The sequence below is a fragment of the Mustela putorius genome, unplaced genomic scaffold (genome assembly GCF_011764305.1).
Source record: "Mustela putorius furo isolate JIRA1106 unplaced genomic scaffold, ASM1176430v1.1 tig00000487_pilon_pilon_pilon, whole genome shotgun sequence".
NCBI lineage: Eukaryota > Metazoa > Chordata > Mammalia > Carnivora > Mustelidae > Mustela > Mustela putorius.
In genome coordinates, this window is record NW_025421399.1 from 1,781,884 (window position 1) to 1,802,822 (window position 20,939).

A 20,939-nucleotide genomic window follows, 5' to 3' on the forward strand; every position below is an offset into this window, starting at 1 on the left:
TGCCTGCCTCTCTGTCTGCCTGTGCTCACTCTCACTCCTCTCTCTCTAATAAATAAAAAAAATCTTTAAAAACAAAAAAAAAAAGGACTAAGTCTAAGTGTTGTTTTTTCCAAGCTTCCTAGAATAAAGGGTTGCCTAGTTCCAGTCTCTGCCATCACACTCACTTTCCTATGGGCTTCCCATAGCATCTCCTCACTGTGTGTACCCAGACGACGACACTTCATGACTGTTTTGGTTACTCTGTAAGGTAAACAGTTGTGAGCAGGGGCCAGAGGCAAGGCTCTAAATAAAATTACCCATGGAGTGACTCAGCAAACCTCTGCTGAGCAAAGAACATAAAATGTTGGAGTTAGTCCCACATGTTTTTTTTTTCCCCCTAAGATTTTATTTATTTATTTGAGAGAATGAGAGAGTGTGAGCATGAGCAGGGGGAGGAGCAGAGGGAGAGGGACAAGGAGACTCTGTGCTGAGCACGGAGCCAGATGTGGGGCTTGATGCCAGGACCCTGAGATTATGACCTGAGCCAAAGTCAGGAGTCAGATGTTTGACCAACTGAGCCACCCAGGTGCCCACGGCCCACATTTTATAGCAGGATAAAGGCTTAGGGAGGAGAAGAATTCTGCTTAACATACCAGAGTTTGGCCAATATAACAAACCTTTTTCTGATGTGTTTTGCTCTGGATCGAGCAGGTCCTCCGGGGCACAAGAACCTGCCACGGGGGAAGGGGAACTTCGAGAAGGCTGGCTCCCGTGCTGCTCTAACACAGCTTCCAGTTCAGCCATTTCCTGCTGTAGCTTTATCAGGTTATCTTGCATGGTATCCCTCTGCTGTAAACACAAGAAATGACACCAGGAAAGTCACACTCTTTTAGCGACTTGCCAGAGAGCAAAAGTATGTCACACCAATTAATTTTAGCATGGAAATGGAAACCACCTAGTATGGAATCATAAGTTCTGGCTGAACACCTTTTAATCCAACCACACTCCTGCAATTAATGCCCATGAAATTATTTCAGAATGATGTTTGAGTTAGAGTTGAAAAAAAAAACTCCTCAAACTCTCCCCAACAGAGTTGGCTTTATTGCGATGTTTTTTCAAAGCTGGTTATTTTCTTTTAAAGATAGGAAGCAAAAGAAAACAATGAAGGTACTCAAACACGATATTTAAAATCAGCATGATTCTGTTAATATTTTACACAAGCTGTGTTTCACAGATTTGGTACCGTAGGACTCTTATGGGATTTGGATTAGTCCATACACATAATGTCTGATTTCTGGCTGGTGAGGATTCTTCCTTTTCTGCCATTCTTGGACCATTTAGTCTCTAAAAGAGAGAGGGCAAAGAGCTAACCCATTGATTTATCTATTTGTTCCTTCAAAAATTATTTGCTAACCATCTATTATATGGGAGGCATGCTGGGTATTAGAGCCCTCACAGTGTTGCTGTTCTCAGAGGGTACCTAGAGATCATCAGCTGGAGGGAAGGATCTAGCAGAAAGAGCCCTGGGAAATCCTGTAAGGATAGCTACTGTTTTCAATTCAAGATAATGGGCTCTTCTTGCTTACAGGGCTTCTGATGTTTGTTTCTTCATTTCAAGAAGAAATCTACTAAGTCTTAGGTTTTGTTCTGTTTTTTAATATGTCACTTATTTATTTGACAGAGAGAGAGATCACAAGCAGGCAGAGGGACAGGCAGAGAGAGAGAGGGAAGCAGGCTCCCCGCGGAGCAGAGAGCCCGATGTGGGGCTTAATCCCAGGACCCTGAGATCATGACCTGAGCCAGAGGCAGAAGCTTAACCCACTGAGCCTCCCAGGCGCTCCTAAGTCTTAGGTTTTTTGATAAACAAAGTACTTGGTAAGTAAGGAGCTTTCCAAACCACACATTTCCTCATCACGGTTAGAAGGAATATCCATGGCTGCTGGCGAACCCCAGGGAAACGGACTGTTTCACCCTTCGTTGCTTCTGATCCTTGCAAATGACTTTGCCCTCTACTAAAAACAAGCCATCTACTTTCTCCCGCGACACCGAGTTCACAGCTTGCAGGTTTTATGGCCAGAAAATGTATTCCCAGCGTCACAAGGTTTCTGCTGCTGCCCTGAGACCGCCCTGCAGCCAACGTGTGCAGCAGGGCCACTGCCACCACGTGGTGCTTGTAGGTAGTTCCCTCGCTGATCACACCCTGGCCTTGGGGCTGCCTCTGTAAATCTGGCAGGAAACCGAGGACACAGCTATCTGACAAGCTTCAGAAGCCCTAATAGTCACTTCTGGCATGACCATCACATCTAACTAACCTCCGTGTGGCCATTAAATAGGTTAGAAAAATCAGGAAAAATAGTAACCAGAGAACTGTAATTAGAGAACATTCCTTTGGGTTTTCCCAAAGGAATTACTTTATAACCTAAATTCCCCTGTAGGTAATTGCCCAGATACATTCGGGAGACCAAAACCAAATTGCTTACAGAGGCTTTTCTTCTCTTCTTCTTCTTCTTCTTCTTTTTTTTTTAATTCTAATTCTTAAGTGTTTCTGGAATTAGCCCTATTCTTCTTTTCTATTCCCAACATGCTACTCTGATCTCTTTTAATACAGCTGCATTACTGTGGAAGTTCTTTAAAAGCCATGTTTATCATGTCTCTTTCTTCCATAAAGACCTTAGTAGTATACCACTGCTCAGATAAGTTAATATTTCTGAACACTATATCATTATTACTCATTCCTGCCCTCAGGATAGAGTCCCAATTCCTAAGCATAGCATTCAAAAGGGCTTACACACCCTGATCTTTTATTTTTCCCTCAATTACCCCTATGTCCTGTTTTCCAGTCACATGGGACAACTCTGCTTTCTGGACATTTCATGCCTCTGTCTTTGCCTTGCTTGCTGCCTCCTTCCCCTTTCTATCTGGAAAAATTCTTCTCCTTCAAGGTCCAGCTCAAATGGCTCCTTCAGAAATCCCCCCCCATCTACATCTATTATCAGGAACAGACGATCCCCCACTACCTCATTTATACTGCTAATGCATTAGCATATGGAAGTGGAATACTGACCCCTTTTGAGGGGAGGAATCCTTCCTTAATCATTTTTGTATTCCCAATGCCTAGCAGGTAGTTAAGCACTTGGTAAATGTTTAATGCAGAAATGAATGAATGAATATAACCAGTCAGTCTTTGATAAAAAATAGATACTAATGGTACCAAATTAGGATTTCTCTATCTCCTATATACTTCTCCTTAGTTTGATTAAACAGATAGAGGAAAAATATCCTACTGCAATTATTTTGCATCTGTGCTACTCTAGATTTAGGTTAGCCAGGAAATCTGACCTTAAGTCTATTTTGGAGTAGATGCTTGCTAAAAACAATTTGCAGAATGCATCTTGAACAAACAGATGTATCTCTGCAAATAAGATCAGAAATATAAAAAACAAGGAGGCTGGACAGAATCAGAAACCAGGATCTACAACCTTAAAACACAAGGCACAAAAAGGTGAAAGGCATTCGTGAAAGGTCGACAGAGTCCCAAGTCCACACACAGAAAGGATCACAGGAGTTGCAGAGAAAAGGCCTCCTCGGTCTTTTTGTTCATTCAGTCACCATGGTAATCCTGTAGGCGGGAAGAACACTGGTGACAACTCAGGTACGGAAGAGGTTTCCTCCTGACTCCAGCAGGTTTCAGTCCTAGAGGAATCTGCTCTGTGGGCAGCAGAAGACAAGCCCTTTCTTTCTATAGTCCTCACAGCAATGCCAAGAATTAGAAGATTTAAAAACTGGATACCACCTGGTGTTGGCAAAGGTACCGGGAAATGGGAACCATCAAGTACCACGGGGGCTGGAAGAATTTAGATTTGTTCAATCTTTCTGAAGAACAATTTAACAATATGTATCAAAGACCAAACATTTATACTAAGGAAAGCACTGGGAACATGGGCAAATATTTAGTTATCAAGATACTGCTAGAGGGGCGCCTGGCTGGCTCAGTAAGTAGAGCATGAAACTCTTGATCTTGGGGTTGTGAGTTTGAGCCCCACGTTGTGTGTAGAGATTACTTAAAAAATAAAAGATATTACCAGATAAAAGATACGTACAGGTATGCTGTACATAATAGCAAACTGTGCCTCTTAGCCCGTAACCCTCATATTCATCAACAGGTCATAAAAATCATGGCTTATCCGGGGCGCCTGGGTGGCTCAGTGGGTTAAGCCTTCAACTGCCTTCGACTCGGGTCATGATCCCAGGGTCCTGGGATCAAGCCCCACATCGGGCTCCGTGCTCAGCGTGAAGCCTGCCTCTTCCTCTCTCTCTGCCTGCTTCTCTGCCTACTTATGATCTCTCTCTCTGTGTCAAATAAATAAATAAAATCTTAAAAAAAAAAATCATGGCTTATCCAAAAGACAGAATACTGTATACTAATTAGAAATGAATCACAGGAGGAAACTTAATGCAATAGAAAAAACAACATTATGATGTAAGTACATGGAGTATGAGATACATAAATTTTTTTTAAAGATTTGATTTATTTATTTGACAGAGAGACAGAGTGAGAGAGGGAACACAAGCAGGGGGAGTGGGAGAGGGAGAAGCAAGATTCCCACTGAGTATGGAGCCTGATGCAGGCAGGGCTCAATCCAAGGACCCTGGGATGATGACTGAGCCACCCAGGCACCCTGATATAAATATATATATATATATTTAAGTGAGTTTTCTTTTTCTTTTTAAAGATTATTTATTTATTTGACGGAAAGAGAGAGATCACAAGTAGGCCGAGAGGCAGGCAGAGAGAAAGGGGGAAGCAGTCTCCCTGCTGAGGAGAGAGGCCAATGTGGGGTTCGATCCTAGGACCCTGAGATCATGACCTGAGCCAAAGGCAGAGGCTTAACCCACTGATCCACCCAAGCGCCCCTGATATATTTTTTTTTAAAAAATAAGGCCTTTGTGCACATATATAAAGAAGAATGAAGAATAAGTTAATAATAATTATTACTGGGTAATCCACATGGTATAAAATTCAAGGCATAAAAGGATATTCAGAGAAAGTAGGGCTTCCTCTTTCTCCTCCCAGTATTCTATTTTCCCTATTACTCGTTCTGTGAAGATGTTGGTGTTACTCTTTAAATGCTGGGATAGATGGGGTGTCTGGGTGGCTCAGTCATTAAGAGTCTGCCTTCGGCTCAGGTCATGACCCCCAGGTCCTGGGATCGAGCCCTGCATTGGGCTCCCTGCTCAGCGGGAAGCCTGCTTCTCCCTCTCCCACTCCCCTGCCTGTGTTCCCTCTCTCACTGTGTCTCTCTCTGTCAAATAAATAAAATATTAAAAAAAAAAAAAACCCGCTGGGATAGAGTGCTTTTCTGAGACTATTCTCTCTGCAGTACTGAAACATTCATGTTATCAAATGCCATAAGATATGACAAGGCTCTTATCCTGTTCGTAAGTAACCCCAATATTGTCTTGACCACGAAATACAGGAAGTAAAATTGTGTACTTTCTTTCTTAAAGAAAAAAGAGGACTTACAGGCACCAAAGAACAAACTACTACCAGCTTAGAAGAGAAAGAACAAAAAGAAATCTCCATGAAGCAACGAAAGTCGGATCATCTCCAGCAGAAAGAGAACTCTATAGGCTCCACTTTGGTCCCAAAAATAACCATATCCCTCTCTTTGATACAGTAGTGTTTTCATAGATATTTTTTGCTATAGGGAGAATTTGTTTTGAAGGTTTAGCTTACTCATTAAATTTGGATTGAGTGTTCTCAGCCAGCTGCTGTGTATGTGTGTGTGAGTGGGAAATGAAAGGCAGCATGAGTTCGGTTCAGATGCTTACAATCTCCTTTGAGGAGATGAGGCACCACATACAACAGTTAGACCATTGATTCTAAAGGATGATACAAGCAGGGCGCCTGGATGGCTCAGCGGGTTAAGCCTCTGCCTTTGGCTCAGGTCATGATCTCAGGGTCCTGGGATCAAGCCCCGCATTGGGCTCCCTGCTCAGCGGGGAGCCTGCTTCCCCCTCTCTCTGCCTACTGTGATCTCTGTCAAATAAATAAATAAAATCTTATAAAAAATAAAAAAGGATCATACGAGCAAATGTCAGAATGTGGGGTACGCGCTACTGAATGCAGAGAACATGACATACACACATACACACCCACACAAACTTTTCACCTGTGTGGTTAAAATATCACTCTGAGAGGACAACCTTGAACAGTCTTCAGAGAAGCTTGTTTCACTCTGGTACCCGGATGCCACTTCACCTTAAATGATGATAAAAATAGTTTCAGATATAAAAACAGCACGTAACACAACTGGCCATACCCGTCTTCCTACTGGCAGGACAAACTTCACTTTTGTATTATGCAGAATGATTATGCTCCTTGTTTTGGGACATCCAGATTTCCTCTTGGAAGTCATAACAATAGCAAACCAGAAACAAGTCAGCCAACAATTAGATCTCATTCAAACAGAGAAGATGTGCCAGCTGGATAAAGCACTTTTAAGGAAAGGCACCTTAGAGGAACATGTGTAAAGTTTAAGAAGCAGTGACTTTAGTTGCACTTGGAAACTTGTAAAATGTTCTCCCCGACAAGGCACCAACAGTTAGCTCATTTCTAGAAAACTAGAAACTAGACGGGGGCAAACACAAAAACCTGGTTCCAGTACCTAAGTCCGAATCCACACTCTGTTCTTCGTGATTATCTTCTTCCAGACCAAGTTCCCTTTCATCATCATCTGAAACCAATTCCTTGTCACTCAGAGCATCCAGGTTTTCAGACTGATGCCTCACTTGTTCGGAAGGAGCATCAAACATCAAGAAAGGATCCTGGGTATTTGTATTAACGGTCATGTCTTCCAAAGCACTGCACTGTGAAGAGAATAAGCTACCAGAACACCTCGTTTCCTCACTCAGGTGATGTTCCTGGGATGCCTTTGCTGATGGTACCTGGTTACTGAGGTCACTTAAACTACTCTTCTGTGAGTCTAGGTTCTCCTCTGTTTTTTTAGACGGACCCTCTGCAGCAACAGCATTGTGACTGGTAGCCTGAGAAGGTGTGTTGGCTATTTTGCCAAATAGTAAGTGTTGGAAGCAGGGAAGCTCTTCCTCCTCACTAGACGTGTTCTCTTCTGAGGACTCTAATTTCCTGGCCCTTCTTTTCTGCCCTTGGGCCAAAAGTGTATCATCTAAAGGGCTAGGGCTCTTTCTGAATTCTCCTTTCTGGACATTTTTGCTAAAGACAGCAGATCTTTCTTTAACGTCACTTTCAGCAAAGCTGATTTTCCCCTTTATTTTGTCACCATTTAACAGGTCATCGGGTGTCTCCGAACAAACCTGAGAAGCATGACTACTTCCCATAGGTTGTTCGGGGTTATCCGAAATTAGACATGGGGAGAAATCTGCATTAACAGACAGAACTATACCTTCATTTTCTCCTTGACTTTTCATTTCCGGATCTTTACAATTTTGGTTACAGACTTCAGGTTGCATAAGACCTAACCTGAGCATAGCATTTAATTGAGGTCCCCGGTTTCTACCTAGTTCTGCCTGCATGTTTTCTCCACTGGAACCTACTTCATTAGTACTAGAGCCTACTTCGTTTGTACTGGAACCTACTTCATTAACACTGCTGGAGCTGACTTCTCTCAACGAGCTTTCTCTGATGTTATTTTGGCTAATTGTGCTCACTGTACTCTGAATGACGCTCTCATTTCCCACTGCTCTTTCTGGTGACATTGAATGCTGCTCAAACCTTTCTTCTGACAGGTTTTTGTTACAAAGAGTTTTAATACCTGATCTGATGGGAGGAAGTGGTGGTATATGATAAGGATTTTGGGAAAATCCACAGTTATTTGCAATAAGGAGTTCAGTTTCCTTGCCTCTGAACTGAGATGACTGACAAAGGTTAGAGCCTCCTTTGAGGCTACATTTGGCATAATCTTCTGGCTTCTGAGCTTCCTGAATAACTGCAGAAAAGCCAGCCATCGCAGGAACTGCCTGCGCATGCTTGATTTCAGACTCTTGCCTTCCCAGATTCTCTTTTTGTCCACATTCAGGAGTGACTTTTGGACTTTGTTTCCTTAAGGCCCCAGAGTGGGCATAGACCATTGCACAGTCGTTTTCTGGATCTCTTGGATTTGAAAACAGAGCAAATGACTGACGGTTTGAAACCTTGAACGTGTTGCGTAAATACTGTGTATCAAGTTCACTCTCTTCCATTTCTATGCTTGTCTCCTGAGTGTGGTTATCTTCGCACGTCAGTGGATCCAAAAAGCCTTCTGGGCCGTTCTTAGTATCTTTAGAACAACTGTGGATAGTTTCCTTGGGGTGTTCAATTACTGTGCACAGACTCGCACGTTGATTTGGTGCAGTTTTTGCCTTCCTTACGGTGTCGGCTTCCAGCAACGAGATACTGTCCTGAGTGCCACAATCCGTATCAGGTACCAAGGAAACACTGGTATTCTCTACAGATCTTTCAATTTGCAAACCTCTTCCTCCACTCAGTAGCAGCTCTTTGGGATCTCTGGTACTACCAGACAATTGAGTCGTTCTTCGGCTCTCTTCTATGTCTTCTCTTCGGAGGCTAGGGTGGACAGACTCTTGAGGTTTATTAGAACTCGAACAGTTAGCAAAGCCCCCTGGTACGTTTGTTAAACTCAGCTCTGGAAAAGCATGACTGGCAAGTCTCTTATGTATCTGTTCACCTGCCTTCCTGCCCTTCTTGGGTCCAGCTGCAGGTTCTTCCTCTTCCAGGAGCTGAAGCGTTTTGCTGCGTCTGACTGGCATCTGGTCCGCAGGTTCTTTCTTCATCTCCTCACTGCTAGAACAGCTATCGATCTGCAGTTCACTGCGATCAGGCGGGCTTGGATTTCGACTGACTATGAATTCAAGCGCACAGCCGTGCCTGGTGGAGGACTTCCTCCGCAGCCTGTTCTTCTTAAGGGCTTTCGAACCGGAGCTATTTAATTCCAGTTCCATCTTGGTTATACTGCTGCTTATCGGTTCAGCTCTGCTTCTGAAAGCAGATTCTTTTTCCAGGGATTCTGTTGGGTTAGCATTTTTCTCGGTCTGAACATAATCATCTTTTATTTCATCCTCGGGACCATTATTTCTAATCTTCATCACGTGACCACTTCGCTCGAGTTGGTCGGTTCCCTCAACTAGCTTTTCAGGAGTCTTTGGAACGATGGTCAGATCTACTTTCTTGATAAAATCCTCAGGATGAAGGCCTGCTGTAGTTCTCCTTTTACGCTTTGCTTTACTCGTGAGGGGATGGGCTTGCACTGTCTGAGGTTCTACAGCACACACTCCTATAAGCAGATCTTCGCTCGTGTGGCTCACGTTAAGGAGGCTTGCCTTCCTCCGGTAGGTTTTCCCAAATATTTTATCTTCGATGTTACTCTCTACGGACTTGGTGTGGACTCTTTCGCGTTCACGTATCAGAGCATCCTGAGGCTCGCTGGCCATTAAGTCTATTTTCTCAGAGGAACCGGAACATACGTGCACTTCGTTTGGAACTTCTACTGCACCGGCTACTTCGGTCTTCGATTCAGATCCCCCGTCATGTGAGTCATCATCGGAAGTTGACATTTCATCGCTTCTGGAAAACCACTCATTCACTTTTTGTATGCTACTATTCAGTGTTATCCAAGGAACATCTTGGGAATCTCTAGGACTGTCAGAGCGTAGAGGTTTCTGCTTCTTCGGTTCTCTTCTCCCACACAGGGGATCCGCTTTCAGAAGTACCTTTCTCTCTGTGCTGGGAGTCTGCCTATCATTACATGTTTCCTTACTTTCAGCCCATCTGCTCTGTTGGCTCCTTGCTAAGGCAGGCTGTTTGCTTTTATTACAGAATTCAGCCTTTTCTACATTCATTCTGTCTTTAGTGAGTAATAAACTGCTGTTCTCATGCTGTAATGAGCTGGCATGAGTATTTGTGCCACATGGCTCCACATGCAAGTCTGAAACAGAAATACCCTGATACTTTTCTGGATGCTTCTCAGTTGCATGCTTCTCAGTGGTGGTCAAATCTTTATTATCGGATTGATGGCGTTCACTATTTGTTATGTCCTCAGAAATTTCACAAGCAGCTGAAAGCATACAAAAACAACAAGGTGCTTAAAAACTGAACTCTCATGAAGAAACACGTACACGTAATACAACTTGGGGGTGGAAATAAAGTACATGGCTATTTTCAGAGAACCTGACTTCATCCACCACCAAGTATACGAAAGATGTAGCTCATGCACTTTCACAGAATTCCTATTTATCTAGATTCTCATTATTTCTACCCCAAATACTTAATTTCAGAATTCTCCCTGTTGATAAACCACACCTCCTATTTCCCTAACCTCTGACAGTGGACTAAAAGCAGACTGGGAATGAGCTATACAGCACTCCGTTCTATCTTCAGACTCATACTCCCTATATTTAAATACTAGTGTATAAAAGATGAAACACAAACACATCAATTAAATGTAAAAGGTAACAACCAGTTACACAGGGTACTATTATAATCACATCAGCCTCATGCCATTGAAACAAATCAGCCTGTATCATGACATTTGAGAAAGACATTCTAACTCTGCAAAGAGATGTTGTGAATTATAAAAGTCCCAAATGTGCTTCAGAATAATCTGATTACAGTATAGAATCTACCCATTCTCTCTTCAGTTCCTGTTAAGTTGGGAAGACTTGTCATTACCCTTTTTTGCAGGATTCAAACTGGCTTCAGTCCTGGATCCTTGAGGGGTGATTTGTAACAACTCATCATCTCTCACGCTACAGAGAAAAGACAGAAGCTTCAATGAGAAAACACTAGTTTTACGTTCACAGAGTTGTCAAATAGACAAGATCAAGTATTTTAGCTCCTCTAGGTATGACTGCAGTAAGTTGATCAATTTGATTTGACTTTTTGAAATTTGTACTCTGCTTTAGTAACTTCCAGCCAAAATCAAACGGTCAAAGACTGAGGAGAAATAGTCATAAAAATCAGCGGAGTCGCACAGATACATTGCTTTATGGATGAGCAAAAGAGAATTAAAATTTAAATGGTAGACAAACAATAGCTCAAAGATAGAAAAAAAAAAAACTCAGCATAATTTAAAAGTGTATCTTAGGGGCGCCTGGGTGGCTCAGTGGGTTAAAGCCTCTGCCTTCAGCTCAGGTCATGATCCCTGTGTCCTGGGATGGAGCCCCGCAACAGGCTCTCTGCTCAGCAGGGAGCCTGCTCCCCCCGCTCACCACGCCTGCCTCTCTGCCTACTTGTGATCTGTCTGTCAAATGAATAAACAAAATCTTTTAAAAATAAATAAATAAAAGTGTATCTTAATGAGAAAGCAAGAGCAAAGACACTTAAAAGGAACACTGGGATAGAGCGGACATTACAATAGAATGCAACACTGCCTCTGTGCTTCCCTTCCAGCTAAAAAACATTTCCTCCCAATGAGAGGTGAGGAAAAAGTCATTTGCGAACAAGATCTGACTGGCAATGGTACCAGCATAGTTCAGACAAGCCATCACAGATTCTAGGGTCAAGCAATCATTCCTAAGGAAAGCAATTTGACAGGTAACCCAGTTGGGGGATGGGGGATAACAGATCATTGTATAATTCATGTAGACAAAGCTTGAGAGATAGATGAAATTAAGGAACAGAAAAATAATTGAAAATGAAGTCCTTTAATATTTTCATGAGCCAAAATACTACTGCGCACGAGGAACTAAGTTAGACACAACCATCTGCTGGAAGCAAGTCTGAGCAGAATTCTGTTTACACTCTTCTGGACTCCACTAAGACATGTTGTCTCAACTATAAAAAGTAAATGACCTCTAAGGTCTATTCCAATGCCATGATTCTAACCTAAATACCAATCCTTAATATTTATTAACTAAATACAAAAATGCCAACTTCACAGACAAAGGCTTTAACTCACCTGCAGTAACTTGCCTTATTAACTGTATCTTCAGAAGAATCAGATCCTAAAAAAAATTCCCCAGATAACAAATCAGTAAAAGGATTTTTACTGAAAGGATTTTTACTGAAAGGGTTAAAGTCATGAGATGTACTTGTTGCACAACAGATATTCATTCAAGAACTATTACCACACACTCACTATGTATAAAATCCGCAGACACGATGAAACATATGGCAGGTAACGCAGAGACATGGTTACAAGCTTGGGCTGTGATGCCAGAATTCCCAAGTTTGAATTATAGCTCTGCCACTTGCTATCTTTGTTAGCTCAACAAAATGTCTTAACCTCCGTGTGCCTCTATTTGCTCATGGGCAAAATAAGTACAATAATATTAACAACCTCAGGGGGTTGCCGTGGATCTTACATGAGTTATGCAAGTAAGTCCTAACAGTATCTAGACTTCAGTGAGTTCTCCTAAATACTATTTTTATGATAACACCTGTTGTCTCGGGACTTATGATCTTCAAACAGGGAAAAAACATGTAGGTAGAGAATCTGGTAAGTGCTATGATAGACATATGGTGATGCTTGGCAGCCCCAAAAAGGTCACTCTTTCCAATTATAAATGCATTCTAACAGATAAGACAATTAGAGAGACCTGTTTGAACTGAGCTCAGGTCTTCTTAAAAGTCTTCCTTTAAAAAAAAAAAAAAAAAAGTCTTCCTAGTCTAGTACAATGTATCCTGAATCCCTTCAAATGCTGTGGCCATCCCATCATGTTATTTCTTATCCCTACTCTCCATCCTCCCAAAGCATGTTTACACAGTATAATCAAGACACACTTCCTTTTGTTCTCTTTATAAAATAAGGGTCTTGTTTTACGAAGTGGTGAGTGCTACATCATTTACCCTATTTGTAACACACCGTAAGGCAAGGAAAATAAAATTATTGTATTTCCACTTCCCAAATTTCCCTGACATTGTATAAATTATGAGGCTTTTGGTATAACTGTAAGACCACAATCCAGCAACGATCATTCTAAATTTACAAAATCTGTGTCTCTTACCCAATTCAATGTAGACAGACTTATTCTGAGGCTGTATCTGCTGCTTTGTCCTCAGAGATCTCAGAATTCCAAGGTCAGAGAGTTGGACACTAAGACTGGTTTCCTGCTAAGCAGTACAGTAAAGAACGATCAATCAATTGTTGAAACCAGTTCTGTGTTTCTTTTCTTGAAAGGAAACTCCAGGCCATGGACAAAACAGACTATTATAACTAACTAAAATTTGACAACTGGAAAAAACACTTGGCAAACTACAAATCAAAATATATGAGTTATGTGTGTTTTTTTTTTTTTTTAAAGATTTTTTATTTATTTATTTGTCAGAGAGAGAGAGGGAGAGAGAGCGAGTACAGGCGGACAGAATGGTAGGCAGAGGGAGAAGCAGGCTCCCTGCTGAGCAAGGAGCCCGATGCGGGACTCGATCCCAGGATGCTGGGATCATGACCTGAGCCGAAGGCAGCTGCTTAACCAACTGAGCCACCCAGGCGTCCCGAGTTATGTGTGGTTTAAATATTTTTTCCTCTCTGTGTTGTTTTAAACATTTCTAAACTGAATATGTATTATCTATGTAATTTTTTTGAAGAAAAGTGTATTTTGAAGCTAATGCTTTGTATTATAGAAAGGGAATGAGAATCATTAGTTTACATTTCTAATCATATCTGATAACAGGGTTATGAATAAAAACCCAGCAATCCCAGGAACATTCAGTACAGGAAAGAATATTTAAAAATCCAATATCACTTTGATGAAGCTTTCCTTCTTTTTGAGTTCTTTAACATCTACTGAAAAATGAATACTGGTACGATGAGAACTATTATTTTTAAGATCTGCATTATTCATTCATGCGCAAGTAAAAACAGAGCAAATCACTGCATTTTCTTTGACAATTACACCTTTTAAGTTGAAGCAATTTTCAAATGGTAAAGACTGACTTTATTTCCCAGGCAACTTTTCAAAGAAAATAAATTAGAAGACACTTCCTCATGCCTGAAGAATTGCTGTGAGGTGATTATTTTAAAAACTAGCAAGCTCAAATCTTAAAGTCATCAGTGACCTCAAGGCTATTTTAGACAAACATCAGAATGGATAAAAGCACTAAAGCAGGGGATGGACCCAGAAGCTCTCTCTTGCCCACACTAAGTACATGGACCTTCTCTTGGCATTTCTAACTCTCGACTAAGAATTTAATTTACTATCTGACCTTGTTTAGCGCCTTTTTCTTAAGCAGTTTTTATTTTTTTAAAGATTTTATTTATTGGGGTGCCTGGGTGGCTCAGTCGGTTAAAGCCTCTGCCTTCCGCTCAGGTCATGATCCCAGAGTCCTGGGATCAAGCCCCACATTGGGCACCCTGCTCAGCGGGGAGCCTGCTTCCCTTCCTCTCTCTGCCTACTTGTGATCTCTGTCAAATAAATAAATAAAAATCTTTAAAATTAAAAAAAAAAAGATTTTATTTATTTATTAGCGATCAAGCAGGAGGGAGAGGGACAGAGAATCTGAAGCAGACTCTGCATTGAGCACAGAGTCCAATGTGGGGCTTGATCCCAGGACCCCAGATCATGACCTGAGCTGAAACTAGTATTTGGACACTTAACCGACTGAGCCACCCAGGTGGCTCTAACTTTTTATGTTTACTGCCTTTTTATGTAAGTCCATGTTAACTATTTACAAACCGATGTTTATTGCCTTTTTATATAAATCCATGAGCATCTAGCACCTTCACTAATTCAAAATGCTTAGTCAAGAGATGTTACCAGAATAAATGAAAATGGCTTTACCAAGGTGGGGTTTTCAGGTTCATTCTGTCGAAGTCTTTTGGCACGGTTTCGATAGCCCATACTTTGGATAATAGAAACTTCCTCCTTTAGGTGCTCAGGAGAGTTATTTTCTTTTTTTGAAAAGTTATAGCTGTTTGCAACTATGAATTACAAAGGAAAATGTTATTGTTATAGTTTAAAACAATACAGTAACTGTATCAAAGAACCAAAAGAAATCCTGTGTATGAGCTATCTGGTTTGTTAAGACAATGCATTAAAGCTTACCTATCATTTTTTTAATCTACTTTGGAAAGTCTACTCCTAGGAAACACACAGACTGTCAAAATTATTTCTAATCTTTTTCTTCCTACTTCAGCACTAACATATTTGTGTATTAATACCATATTTCATTAAATCCAAGGTACCAATGATGCAAGACACACAATTATTTTCTGGCCCACTTAGAGAGAAAACATACTAAATTAACAATGGCACACCACAGGTGGTAAATTGTTCCTAATTTTGGAGATGCTAAACTGTGAAAAATGTGTATCTCAGAACTTATAAAATGAGGTGTGAGATCAGTGGGAATGATTTAAAAAATAAATCACAGATAAAGACTTAAAATTAACCTAGACCAAAAGGTGTCATTGCCTCTTCACAGAATAACTGTGAAAACTTCCTGAGTTTTAATGGACAGCCACTTGAGTGCTGGCCCCTGGGGCTATGCAACACTTACACTGCAATCCAGTGTCAAGCTCAAAAGCATGAATGATTTTCAACAGCTCTTCAACTAGTTGACTAAATCTTGTACTTTCTTGTAGGCTTCTGAAATTAAATTGTTTGAGAAACACACTCAGCAAAGGATTACCAACTTTTTAAGGACACTAGAATAAGGAAAGATATGTAAACAAAAAGCCAGATGTAGCAACAGTAAAAATACATTCAAGAAAAGAGCTATTAGTGACCTTACACTATCATCAAAACATCAAAACAAACTGTGTGGCAGAATTGGTTGTTCTCATAATTTTTTTTTTTTTTTTTTTTTTTTTTGCCATTCAAGCCTACCCAAAGCCTGTTACTATCTAAAACACTGTACTCTGAATCAATAGTAGATATAAATTCACTGCATAGAGAACCTACCATTCTTAACAACTGAACTTCATCTATCCAACCTCCTAATTTGAGCTTTCAGGGATTTCTGTGAAATGATGACTATATTACTTCAATGTAACGTAATGGCCCATTATACACTTTCAAGTTGGGAAGGGTTAGGGGTAGTGTAAGTCTCTAAGGAATTTTGGAAGCAAGGTATCCAGGACCTTAAGGGGGCTAGCTATTGTAAAGAAAAGGTCATTTATTACTGTCTAATAAAACCTTAGTCATGAGACTCTTCAGATGAATATCAGTGGGTCATATGCTTGGCAGATGATTGCCAATATGGATCTTGGAGGGTAGAGATAAAGGAATTTTTATATGTTAAATAGACTTAAAAAGATCCTAGAGGGTCAGGCTAAGATTGCCATTTACCCTTAGCAAAGTGTCAACATGGAAGCAGTTGAGTCCCTAGAAGAACGTCACTCTGCCTGTTTCAGGGACTTGTCAATGGGCTGTATGTAGTAAGGAAGTTTAGTAATTTTTCTTCTGCCTTTGTTTCCCACATCATAGATGATAATGTCCAAAGAGAGATTTTGGTTTAGGAAAGTTGTAGGACAATATAATTCATTTATTCCTTTAAATATCTAAGTGAGTACCCTGTGCCAAACATTGAAAAACAGCATTGACGGCGACAGAAAAAGTCAGTGTCCTAAAAGAACTTATATCCTGGTGGGAGGGACCCAAAATGTATAAACACACTGTGTGTGTATAATTAAGTAGAAACAACTACAAGAAAGAAAAAGAAAAGCAGGACCTGGAGACAAAGGGGGCAGAATGGTACATTCCCACATTAGGTAAGACTGCACTTTTTATGCCATTCAGAAGCATTAGAAAGAGGCAATGAATTGCTAATACCTTTGTGAGACAGACCTACCACAAAACTTTCAAGAAAATGACTTCAGAAATAATTTACTCTGTCAACCCAATACTCGTTTATACATTTTTCTACTGATGAATAGTTTGACAGGAGCACCAGCTCTGTTATGAAGGAATTTCTGTTTCCCTACTGTTGAGCCCAACCTCCCATCACTACCCAAATTAAGTACCTTTTGGTTATATCATTCTTACACAAAGGACACTTGGAAGGTCCTTTCCTCTGGTTGAGAAGTTTCAGCATACAAAATCTATAAATTATAAATGAAAAGAACAATTCAAGTTACTTTTTTTTTTTGGCAGAGAGTATTCAAAAGGCAAATAGCCATGAAAAGATAATCTCACAACTGCCCTTAAGAGCCATTTTAAAGGTAATGGCAGGTGAATTACAACCAGTGGCTTTAATTGTTTTTAGATGCTGGATAAGCAGAAAACCAAACTACATAAGCAATGATCTATGAAAACTGAACTTACATGCATATGGCTGACTGTTATGATCAAATAAAACTTATTAAAAAGTTAATATGGCATATTTAATGATATATTCATAATTATTTCCCGCTGAATAATGAGATATAAATGATAAATAGTTTAAGTAAAATGATTATAATTAAAAACTCAGCACGTCACTACAAAGCTACAGTAAATCAAGACAGTGTGGTTGTTGGCATAAGGACAGACACACATGGATGAAACAGAACAGAGAATACAGAAAAACCCATCTATCTGAGGTCAATTGATTTTCAACAATAGCACCAAGATAATTAAACAAAAAAAGAATAGTGTACCAACAAATAGAGTGCTGGGACAACCAAATAGTCACATGCAAAAAGAAGAAGCTAGAACCCTAACACACAATCCAAGAAGTTAACTCAAAATGGATCACAGAATTAAATGTGAGAACTAAAACTATAAACCGTTTGACCTTGGGCTAAGCAAGGATTTCTTTCTTTTTTTTTTTTTTTTTTAGATTATTTATTTATTTGACAGAGAGAGAGAGAGAAATAGATCACAAGTAGGCAGAGAGGCAGGCAGAGAGGGAGGGGGAAGCAGGCTCCCTGCTGAGCAGATAGCATAATGTGGGGCTCCATCCCAGGACCCTGGGATCATGACCTGAGCCCAAGGCAGAGGCTTTTAACCCACTGCGCCACCCAGGAGCCCCCCCCTCCTTCTTAAAAGATTTTATTTATTTAGGTAACAGGTTTTAAAAAGTAGCACCATGTTCCTCCTCATTTGTGAGTATACAGTTCAATGACTTTTAGTAACTTGATGGAGTTGTACAATGATCCCCACAACCCACTTTTAGGACTTCAAGCACCTGACAAGCTCTCTCTCTGTCAAATAAATGAATAATGGTTTTTTTTGTTTGTTTGTTTTTAAATATTTTATTTATTTATTTGACAGACAGAGATCACAAGTAGGTAGACAGGCAGGCTGAAAGAGAGAGAGGAAGAAGCAGGCTCCCTGCCCAGCAGAGAGCCCGATGTGGGACTCGATCCCAGGACCCTGAGCCGAAGGCAGCGGCTTAACCCACTGAGCCACCCAGGCGCCCCTGAATAATTTTTTTTTAATTAAAGATTTTTATTTTTACTTATTTGACAGAGAGACAAAGCGAGAGAGGGAACACAAGCTGGGGAGTGGGAGAGGGAGAAGCAGGCTTCCCACCAAGCAGGGAGCCCGATGTCGGGCTTGACCGCAGGACCCTGAGATCATGACCTGAGCCAAAGGCAGAGGCTTAACCCACTGAGCCACCCAGGTGCTCAAGCAATTATTTCTTAAATACACAAACAACCAAAGAAAAAAATAGATACATTGATACATTGAAGCCACCCAGGTACCTCTGAACTAAATCAAACTTAAGAACTTCTTTGCTACAAATAATATCATGAAGAAAGTGAGGACCAGGGGGAGCCTGAGTAGTTGAGTTGGTTAAGCATCTGCCTTCGGCTCAGGTCATGATCTCAGGGTCCTGAGATTGAGCCCTGTGTCCGGTTCACTGCTCAGCAGGGAGTCTGCTTCTCCCTCTCCCTCTGCTCCTCCCTACCTCCCCGACTCATGCTCACACTCTCTCTCTCTCTCTCTCTCAAATAAATAAAATTTCTTAAAAAGAAAGAAAAGAAGGAAGGAAGGAAAGGAAAGGGTCAATCCACAGAAAGGGAGAAAATATTTGCAAATCACATACCTGGTAAGAGACTTATATCCAGCATATATAAATAACTCTTACAACTCAATAATAAACAGAGAAATAAACCAACTAAAAATAGGCAAAGGATTTGAATTTTCTCCAAAGGAGATGTACAAATGGTCAATAAGCACATAAAAGATGCGCAATATTATTAGCCATTAGGAAAATGCAAACCAAAGCCATGATGAGATGCTACTTTACATCTACTAGGATGGCCATAATTAAAAATATGTATTGCAGGGATGGCTGGGTGGCTCAGCGGTTGAGCATCTACTTTCGGCTCAGGTCATGATCCCAGAGTCCTGGGATAGAGCCCTGCACTGAGCTCCCTGCTCAGCAGGGAGCCTGCTTCTCTCTCTGCCCCTCTTCCTGGCTTGTGCGCACATGCTCTCTTTCTATCTGAAATAAATAAATAAAATCTTTAAAAAATAATTTAGAAAAATAGGTGTTGCAGAAGATGTGGAGAAACTGAAATCCTCATTTCATTGCTGGTGGGAATAGAAAACAACGCAGCTACTTTGGAAAACAGTTCGGCAGTTCCTCAAAAAGTTAAATAAAGAGTTACCATATGACTCTGGAAGTCTGCTCCTAAAGTTTCTTCCCAGGAGAAATGAAAGCATAAGTCCACACAAAACTTGTACACAAGTGTTCATAGCAGCATTACCCATTATAGCCAAAAACAATCCAAATGTCCATCAACTACTGAATGAAGAGACAAAATGTGGTATATACACACAGTGAAATATTATTTGACCACAAAAAAGAAGTATTGATATGCCACAATATGAACTTTGAAAACATCATGTTCGGTGAAAGTAGTCAGACACAAAAGGTCATACATTGTATGATTCCACTCATATGAAATACCCAGAATAGACAAATCTATAGAGACAAAAAGTAGATTTATGGTTGCAAAAGAGGAGATGGAAGGGGAATGGGGAGTAGCTACTAATGGGTACAGGGTTTCTTTTGGGGGGTGATGAAAATGTTCTAAACTTGGGGTGCCTGGATGGCTCAGTCAATGAGGCATCTACCTTCAGCTCAGGTCATGTTCCCAGAGTCTCAGGATCAAACCCTGAGTCAAGCTCCTTGCTCAGTGGGGAGTCTGCTTTTCTCTCTGACCCTCCTCTCTTAGGTCCTCTCACTCACTCTCTCTCTCTCAAATAAATAAAAATTTTTTTAAAAAATTCTAAACTTAGATTGCAGTGATGGTTGCACAATTATGAATATACGGAAAAAAAACCCTCAAAAACAAAAACAAAAAACCACAACCCTGAACTGTACACTTAAAATGGGTGAATTTTATAGCATGTAAATTATATTTCAATAAAAATGAAAAAAAAAAAAAAAGCTCAAGGTAGGGAGAAAATTTATTCATTTCCATATTCACAATGTGTGCCGTGATAGTTGGCATAAAACCAAGTCACTCACTAGAAGTCTAAGGAATGAGGAAGGCTCCAGCCTTCTGGGACAGGTGAGCTCTCAGAGCATCTCTGGCTGGAAAACAATTTTGGTGGTTACCTCAGACAGCAAATATGGCTAGGAAGACATGAAGGACACATGCAACATATTCTCATAAGTCTACTTCCTTAAAAAAAAAATACTATTCCTACTGACTGATGGTATCTATGAAGATCAAAATTCCCTTAGGAAGAAGACAGAAGATTTAGAGAAAATACAAGTAGGAAGGGGAAAAGGGAAGAGAGCAGTAGAGACAGCTGCAGGGACACTCATTATGAGCAGGGATTCACTCATACCACCGATCTTTACTACATGTCCAGTACTGTTCTAGATGCAGAGGATTCAGCAAAAGGCAAAATAAAATCCCTGCCATCATAAGGAACAGAATATTCTGGTGAGGGAGGTGACAGGAAGGGAGCAGACATTGGCAGTGAAAAGGACCATTAAAGAAAAAAGGGAGTTGAAAAGGCAGCAGGAATGGTTAAGCCAGCAGAGAGCACTTTTTACTGACCATGTTCCCAAACATGCAGTGCCCTCTCTTACTTTACAC

General features: G+C 40.7%; 1 protein-coding gene across 11 annotated transcripts in view; it reads right to left on the reverse strand.

Annotated features, from left to right (window-relative positions):
• Window positions 1-20,939, reverse strand: part of BRCA1 (BRCA1 DNA repair associated) — a 67,632-nt gene that overhangs the window by 28,616 nt on the left and 18,077 nt on the right. For 6 of the 11 annotated variants that reach the window (XM_004772611.3, XM_004772612.3, XM_045080745.1 and 3 more), the window contains 9 exons: window positions 16,917-16,994; window positions 15,452-15,540; window positions 14,734-14,873; window positions 12,961-13,066; window positions 11,913-11,958; window positions 10,685-10,761; window positions 6,648-10,070; window positions 6,153-6,241; window positions 657-828 (listed from right to left, as the gene is read on the reverse strand). In XM_004772611.3, coding sequence (XP_004772668.1) covers window positions 657-828; window positions 6,153-6,241; window positions 6,648-10,070; window positions 10,685-10,761; window positions 11,913-11,958; window positions 12,961-13,066; window positions 14,734-14,873; window positions 15,452-15,540; window positions 16,917-16,994 — 4,220 coding nt within the window. The remainder of the gene's footprint in view (window positions 1-656; window positions 829-6,152; window positions 6,242-6,647; window positions 10,071-10,684; window positions 10,762-11,912; window positions 11,959-12,960; window positions 13,067-14,733; window positions 14,874-15,451; window positions 15,541-16,916; window positions 16,995-20,939) is intronic. The other 5 variants (XM_013045926.2, XM_004772609.3, XM_004772616.3 and 2 more) reach the window with 3 other exon arrangements.